The 8,275-nt window shown below is 37.1% G+C and overlaps 1 protein-coding gene across 1 annotated transcript in view; it reads right to left on the reverse strand.

The window, feature by feature from the left end:
• Positions 1–3,224, reverse strand: part of LOC122791524 (extracellular calcium-sensing receptor-like) — a 209,689-nt gene extending 206,465 nt beyond the window's left edge. Inside the window, exons 1-2 of the mRNA XM_044059266.1 lie at positions 3,154–3,224; positions 2,552–2,843 (exon numbers count right to left, since the gene is read on the reverse strand). Coding sequence (XP_043915201.1) covers positions 2,552–2,843; positions 3,154–3,224 — 363 coding nt within the window. The remainder of the gene's footprint in view (positions 1–2,551; positions 2,844–3,153) is intronic.
• Positions 3,225–8,275: the final 5,051 nt, after the last annotated feature.

Below are 8,275 nucleotides of genomic sequence, written 5' to 3' on the forward strand. Positions count from 1 at the left end.
TAACATTCAACCAGTATGTCTCCAACGTAGTAAGAAAATACTTGTATTTTGATGAACTTATAAGCACGGGAATGACATCTAGGTCTGAAGAGGTCATCATACCACTCTACCTGGCCCTTGTCAGACTCATCAGAGTATAACGCCCCTTCAGTATGTACCTGACCAGACACAAGCAACAACTGGAACAATCACAAAGATTCTTTACAAACAGAATACAGAGAGTAAACACAATGTTTTTTACTCTGATTGCCTCAAAGTCTTGTCTCTTTATTCTGCATCATAGTCTTCTGAGAGGTGATTTTTGCCTAGCATATGATGCAAGGCATCCCTGGACCCTGTTTTGATGAATCTTTTACACATCTGCAAAGCCAGCAGTATCAGAACTACTTGATGAAGAGACCTAAATTTTGCTTGTGACATATTTATTTATTAATTCATGTGTCTTTGATGACCGGGAAAGTCTAACTGGGCAGAGCCCATTTGCAGCAGAGGCCTGGGGAGAAAAGCACCACCACAGTACATTTATATTAACATGTGAATTTCAAACAGTTCTCAGAAAAGTAATAGGTACATTTCTCATGAAACATCAAAAATAATTACAGGACAGGTATATACAGTAAAATACTTACATCAACAAGTATAAGTCTATACTGTTGTTCCAGCTGAAAAATCTTGCAGAAGAAAAGGGATTGTAACTGTAGAAGGGAAACATTATTGTAAAGAAGTTGTGTTTTTTTTTTTATTTTGGTAAAGAAAAGTTTGCAAGGAGTTTAAGATATGTAATGAAGTTAGTTATAATACTTTGTAGGAAGGCAGAGTTTAGTGTTGCATAGGTTTGTAAAGAGTTTGAGAGAAATATTGAAGTGAGTCGTAGAATAATGTAGGAGGAGATGAAAGATATTAGTTTTATACAGGAGAATAGCGGTGATAGCGAAAGACAGAGAGCATGGTAAAGGACTGTTTCTATTTAGGCTGTCTGTTCCAAACTGGTGTATCTAGAAGGTTTATACCAGGTATACAGGAGATTCATGAGAGGGGCAGACTGGTGGGTGGGGACAAGATGACAAGTGTTGCTAAGGAGGGGGTGAAAGGGATGTATAAATTCAAATGCAGGAGGGAAAATTGTAGGGGTGTAATGATTCAACTAGAGGAGGACAAAAATCTGTGATATACAAAAAGAAGTGTGTGATTTCACTAGAGGTCATCTCAACCTGGTGATGAACATGAGCATGACCAAGATTGGGGAAGGTATTGTTTGAGCTGGATTTTACAGCTTGGAAGTCTGTTAATTAATTTACTTGTGTAGGGATGGTGCTCCAGAGCTTGGAAATGTAAAAGGGTATAGTGAGTCTTCTGATGAATTATTTGCCTTAGTAGCGATTAGTAGAAATTTATCACCAGAACGGAGGTCCCTTCTGAGGGTGTAGGGCAATAATATATGTTTTTAATGCAGGACATTGTTCACGAAAATAAATCGGTTTGCATGTCATCACTAGCTGAGAGTATGTTGTGTAGATGTTAAGCTCTAGCCAGTTTAACTGCTTTAAGGCTTGGTAGTGATAAGCTTGGTGTGCAGTGCTGGTAGCAAATTTAACTACTTTGCTGTAACAGGAGGCTAGTTTGGATTTTAGTCTATAGCTTAGTTTGTAAGGATAGGTGAGGCATATAAGAAGGTTGGAAGCAAATAGCATCAGGCTTTTCCTTGTTGGGCTTGTAAGTTACTGTTTTGCCCTATAAAGTGAGCCACGTTTCTCGTGGGTCTTTTTAATTGTTTAAATAATATGTTGATTGAATTTAAGACTGTCTGCTATAATAATACCCAGTAATTTAGTCGGTGGTGCTACCTCAATTTAATATTATTTGCTGATGTAACCAAGAAAGATTTTTTTTTTTATGGAGACAAGATTTTGGGGTGAAGAGCATCAGTTTTGTTTTATTGGGATTAAGGAGTAGGTTTGATTATAAATAGAAGATTTTGGAAAGACAGGTATGCTTCTCAGAGAATTCCCATTCTTTGGAAGAGAAGCCCCTATCCATGTGAAAAAGAATTCCTCCCTATCTCTATTTCAGTGCAACTTAGACCAATGGATGTTCGATCAGAAATTCACCACAGGTATTGTGCCTGTGTCTCTGATAGACACAGGCAGTCAGTAAATCACCCAGTATATAAATCAAGTTTGTGGGCCACATTTAAGTTGCATGGCTAGGCTTATAAGAGCTCTAGTGGTTGTTATCCTAATATACAACTATGAACCTATAAACCTATTAGAAGCATCTATCATTTGAAGCATTACAGTCAGCAGAGACGTTGTTCCACATACAGCAATCATGAAAGATTGAGAACATTGCTGCAAATATATATCGACTACATGTGTACTTTGCTAACCAAAAGAATGTGGATGAAAACTAAATGTCATACATTAATAATGTGATGCATATTTCAGAAATATATCCACAAGCTGAAATGGTATTGATATAAAAGGAAGAACACTAAAAAAATGCAAACTGTATGCAGACTGCAGAGTTTTCCATGAGTACACCTGAATTTTACCTGTGGAAAGTGATATATGCCTAACAATCTTGCCATTTGTATTGTTGCTTCAGCAGCTTCATCTCCAACGATTGCAGGTAGGACAGGTTTTGACTGACAGATGTAGTTAGGAACTGGCTGCTTTCTCCCTGACAACAATTGCAGAGTGCTGTCTGCTGCTCTAATTTCCAGAAAACAGCTGTCATAAATGTTGAATCCAAGTGTGATGTTTGGCAGAATTTGAAAGCTCTGGTTGATTTCATTTACAGCATATACTATTGCTCTAACAAACCGGTATGCCCTGATGCGAAACCTAGAAATGAAAGTATTGCATCGTTACATTTAGATCTCCTCTGCTTCACGGCTATATCATTACAATAACTATGTTCAGACTGTTGGAGCTCAGCTACAATTTATTTTCAAAGAACAAAGTCAATCAATGAAGAAAGTAAAAAGAGTGAAAGACGGCACAACATTCATCCTTAATGGCACAACGTTCATCCTTAATGGCACAATGTTCATCCTTAATAAATAAGAAATTCAGTTTAGACCTAGGATTGCATTTCTAGCATTTTACTAAATAAGATTATTCTGCCATTGATGTAAGCAAGTCAAATAAATACGTCAGTGGTAGTTGCTGTCCAGAAAACAATTGTAACATCTCTGGTTCTGTGGCACAGAGAGTTGGAACCATGAGTGTGACCCAGGTGACCAAGGTCTATGACATGGCATCAAAAAGCCTTTCATCGAACAGCTTAATAATCAAAAATTGTGTTAATAGAAGTCGATTTTGTGGGGGGCTGCACCCCCCCCCACTAAATATATATACCAATTTGCAAGATCACACTACAGTGAGGAAAGGGCAAATTTTCCAATCTTCACTGTACTGCGATCTCACAAAAGTGACTTCTATTATACAATTTTTGATTATAAAGCCATTCGATGAAAGGCCTTTTTAATGCCGTGTCATAGACCTAGTGAGCAAGGGTTGATTAGAAACTCCAGTGCTTGAAGACCTGGGCAGGTGGGCAGGGAAATAATGAAGCTGCATGACTCAATCAACTCTCAGTAGGGGGAAGGGTTGCGCAGACATGGGGTCACAATAGAGGATGTTATTTCCTTGGTGGAAACTGGATAAACTGGTGCTCACGCTTCAAGAAGAGAGGGCAGGGCTTGGAGAAAATGTAATTTGCAAAAATGAGGGGATGACCTCCATTATTGGCCCATTGTATCTCCCTCAGTGCTGTGTTGAGTGTGTGTAGGTGATAAGATCATAAAAATGGCAAAAAGAAAAAACTCAAATCACCCTGGTAGCTAACTGAATGATGGCCCATCTTGATTAACCCTTGCACTAGTTGTTGTTTGTCTTTCGTCTTTTCCCAGTTAGGGGTCACCACAGCGGAACTCTGGTCTGCTAATGATTGGCAGTTAGTTTTTATGGTGTTGAGTTGCCAGCCCAATGCCCAGCCTTCAATGAAGGCACTCCCATTCAATGCATGTCTAACCCTTGCACTAGTGAAAGGGAATAAATGGACTAATTGACTGGAAGGGGGCTGGTAATCAACATGCATCAGGGACATTGAAAGTAAAAAAGGATGTAACTCATCTCAGTTGTCAAGCTGTAACATTGTTGCAAAGATTCTGGAAAATATGTTACAGTGCCTAACAGTGTTTTATTAATGTGTCACCACAAACAGCATTTATTGGTAGGCCAAAGACTTTCAAATAAATTTTAAATACTGAGCAAAATACATTTATGTAATTTGTATAATTTGTATAATTGTATAATTTTCTTGATTGGCAAAAGCCGGGGTACCGTTTGGCTAGGCTTATATAGGCCTTAGGGCCAATAGCCTAGTACCTACCTATGAACCTATGTGCTAATGATATGAAAGAGAGTAGTATGAAGGAAAACCAAAAGCAATCAAAAGCTATGTTAGTTAGTTAGTTAGTTAGTTAGTTAGTTAGTTAGTTAGTTAGTTAGTTAGTTAGTTAGTTAGTTAGTTATTCAAAAACAGACAGATGGGGTGGGAGGTTGGAATAATGGTTAAGTTGTTTACCTTACAGACACAAGGTGCAGGGTTTGATTCTTACATGAGGCAATTGGCTAGGCTTAAAATGGCCCACAAGGGCAGTTAGCCTAGTACTATCTATGAACCTATGATATGGAAGATTTACCCCTTTCAGTATATCTATAGTATAGACACCATGGTGCAATTACAACAGAGTGCACATATATTTAATGACAGAGAAAATTTAAGGGAAAAAAAAATATATACATATATATATATATATATATATATATATATATATATATATATATATTTATGGGTTCCCTTTATAATTTTGAAATACTGAAATCTCGACTTTAAGTATTTCGAAATTATAATACCGAAGCCTTGAAATTCCAAAACACCAGAAGCATGAAATTCAAATTACCGAAGTTCGGAGCTTCTGGTGTTGCAGTATGTGAATGCATAGGTGTATGTTAGTGTGTGTTTTGGCTGTGATGGGGCTATGAAATGTGTGTGTGTGTGAGTTACCTTTGCGTGTGTGATTGTGCGATTCCAGAGTTATTATATATAAGTAGGGGGGGGGGGTGTTGCAGTGTGTGAATGCATAGGTGTAAGTGTAGGTAAGTACATATGAGTGTGTTGGTTAGGGGCTTTAGTGTATGTTAGTGTGTGTTTTGGCTGTGATGTATGTGTGCAAGGGGCTGTGAAATGTGTGTGTGTGTGAGTTACCTTTGTGTGTGTGATTGTGCGATCTCGGAGTTAGTATATATAAGTTGGGGGGTGTAGGGGTGAATGGGGGCTTGCCCCCCTGCTTGTTTGTAGTTTGGGATTGTTTGTTTGATTGTGGGGGGAGATTGTGTGTATATGTATGTGTGTGGTGTATTTGTACTGTAGATTCGCGATTTTAAGTTTTGCGGTTATGGGGTTTCGGCTATAGAATTACAAAATACTGAAATTCAAGGTTTCCGTATTTTGGGATTCTATAGTGAACCCATATATATATATATATATATATATATATATATATATATATATATAAAACAGATATTGATATAGCATACATAGTCTTTCATGTATGACATAAAAGACATTATAATATCTTATTAATGTACTACAAGCAAAATAACATACGTAGTAAATATAATTCAATGACATTAATATGAGTATAACAATCTAATAGAAATAATACAACTTTACAGAGGAGCATAAGAAGCATTATTATAGCGGAATGCATGGTGCATAGCTCTGCAATCATTTTTTTTAAATATGGAGTTCTTTTTTTCTACTATTAGCATCTACTATCCTTTACATATTAGTAAAATTCTATTGTTTATTTAAATTTAGAATTAGTTTTTTTTTCTCCATGTATTTAAGCAACCAATTACAGTTGTTGCATTTTCTAACCAGTAACCACCTCTCTGGACTAGATTTCCTTAGTTAGGCTACTACTGGACAATTCATAACTGTGTTGTTTGTAAATGATAAATTAAGGTTTTCTAGATTATCTCCCCAATGTGATTCCACTTTAAATGTATTTTGTGTTTCGTTCATTTTAATATCTGTTGCAATATGATGAAAATTGCCTTGCAGAATGACTTACTGCCATAAATAATTATCAAAAACAAATTTTAAAGAAAAATAGCTCACATCTGTCAAAATAGCCTTGTAAAGTAACATGAGCCATTGAGCAGGTATGTTCATGAGATAATTAAGCACCAGCATTCACAGATTCATATTAGTTCAAGTCTGATGAAATCTAATTTTCTTAAGTGAATTTTAGTAAGCCAAAATGCTTTCTCTTTCTGTTCATGTACTGGTGAATTGCATTTATTGAAATGGCAGAGGTTTCTTTATGAAAGGTGGCAAAGGAATTTGTAATGTTTTCAGGCCTAAGCCATACAGGTGTTTTGCTCACTTTTGTTGACTTTCCAGTGGCATCTCTACATTTGCTAAATCAATATTTTTGTATTTAATATGCATCTACTAAATAAAATGCATGCTAAATGTTAAAATATGTTGCAAGTTCAGAATAAGGAAATAATGTATGAAATGCATAGTACAACTAAATTGCTTACTTCAAAGCCATAACTACTGTAGAAATATCATTAGGGTGTGCTAACATTCCAAATAATTCTGGAAGAACTAGTTTCCAAATGGCGTTCACTTCAATTTCATTGAAGATGACAGCATTCAAAAACATAATTTTCACTCGTCATGTCCTAGTCTTTTACTCAGTAATGTATGTCAAATGTTTTGGCCTTCTTAACCTACTCATCCAGCATCCCACTGCAGAAGAAGGAGTGAGTGTATTAACTGTGTACTTTTACTTGGATGCAGCCAACTGCCGACCGCAAAGGTCAACTGAGGACTTCACAAGTGAAAGTCACTCCTGAATCATTTTATTGTTCAACGAAGTTGTTCAGCCCCCCCCCCCCCCCACAGTAAAAGATCCATCTTCAAAACATGTACTACAAATAAATAAATCAGAATTTTTGCTCAGTGGTATAAGGTTTCAGGTAAATCAAGGGATAATCAAGCATTCCTCCTGAAAGTCTTAAGACAAACATTTTTATCTAAACCAATTATCGATTAAATCTTTTTTCAAACACTACCATTATTTGCATAATAATTTATTTACATTTTAAAAGAAGCCTTTCCAGCAAGTAAGTAGAGTTGGAATGGGAACTGTTAAGGTCCTGTTATTGACAAACCTGGTTCGAGCTAATTGGGAAAAGACAAAGCTGTTCATTTTTTTTACTTTGTGGAATGTCACAGTAGCCGAGTGCTTTTGTCTTATCTTCAAGTATGGATTTCCCTATGTTTATATAGTTTAAAGTTAATGTCTCTGACAAAATTTTACCATTTTTAGATTTCATGTTGTCTTGTATAGAAAGCAAAAGAGGTTTTGATACTAAGCCATTTCATAAAGCAGCTGCTAGAAACACATAGGTATGGTTTAAAAACAGCCATCCCGAATATGCTACTGACAGTCCCTAGAATTTAGCCAGGCTTTGCCCAATGTGTAAGTCTTTCTTTGGAAGGTTTTAGAATTGTGCTATGCTTTTTTGATTCAGACACTACTCCACCACTGAGCGTTCCCCTTGTGGAGGGCTGCAGTATGGCAGGTGGTCTTGTGGGCAAAGATGCATACTAATACAGCAGTTCAGATAAGTGGCTATGTTAATTAGCCATGTGATCTCCCCTGGAAATCACTGTGGCTCTCCAGTTGCTTGGCTGAGTAAACTTTTACTGTAAGTGGAAAAAGTGAATGTAGTCAAAAGATGGTAGTCACCTATTCGTAGGTTCATAGGTAGGTACTAGGCTATCGGCCCAAGGGCTTAAGTAAGCCTAGCCAACAAGGTTCCCTGGCTTATGCCACCAAAGAAAGTTAATTTATTGTGCCCCTGTCAAGCAGAGCCACAGAAGTGATCACTGGGGTGTATTTCCTATTTCCCATCCACTCATCAAGATTTTTCTTGAAGAGTGCTAATGAGGAACTTTGCTTTACATAGATGGGTAGCTTGTTCCAGAGTATAGGAAGTTTCTGGGACAGGAATCTATACCTCCAACATGTCCTGTTTATTGTGGTGACAAGGTTTAGGTCCCTAGAGCATGTAGCTCAGAGGGATTGGGATTTCTTTAGGTGTAGCATGTCCAACAGCTCTGTGTTTGACATAGCTTTATATGTTAGGCAGAGATCACCTCGGAGTAGGCGATATGCTATGGAGTA

Source organism: Protopterus annectens, chromosome 17.part0, assembly GCF_019279795.1.
Source record: "Protopterus annectens isolate FY-2018-M chromosome 17.part0, PAN1.0, whole genome shotgun sequence".
In the NCBI taxonomy this organism is placed as follows: domain Eukaryota; kingdom Metazoa; phylum Chordata; order Ceratodontiformes; family Protopteridae; genus Protopterus; species Protopterus annectens.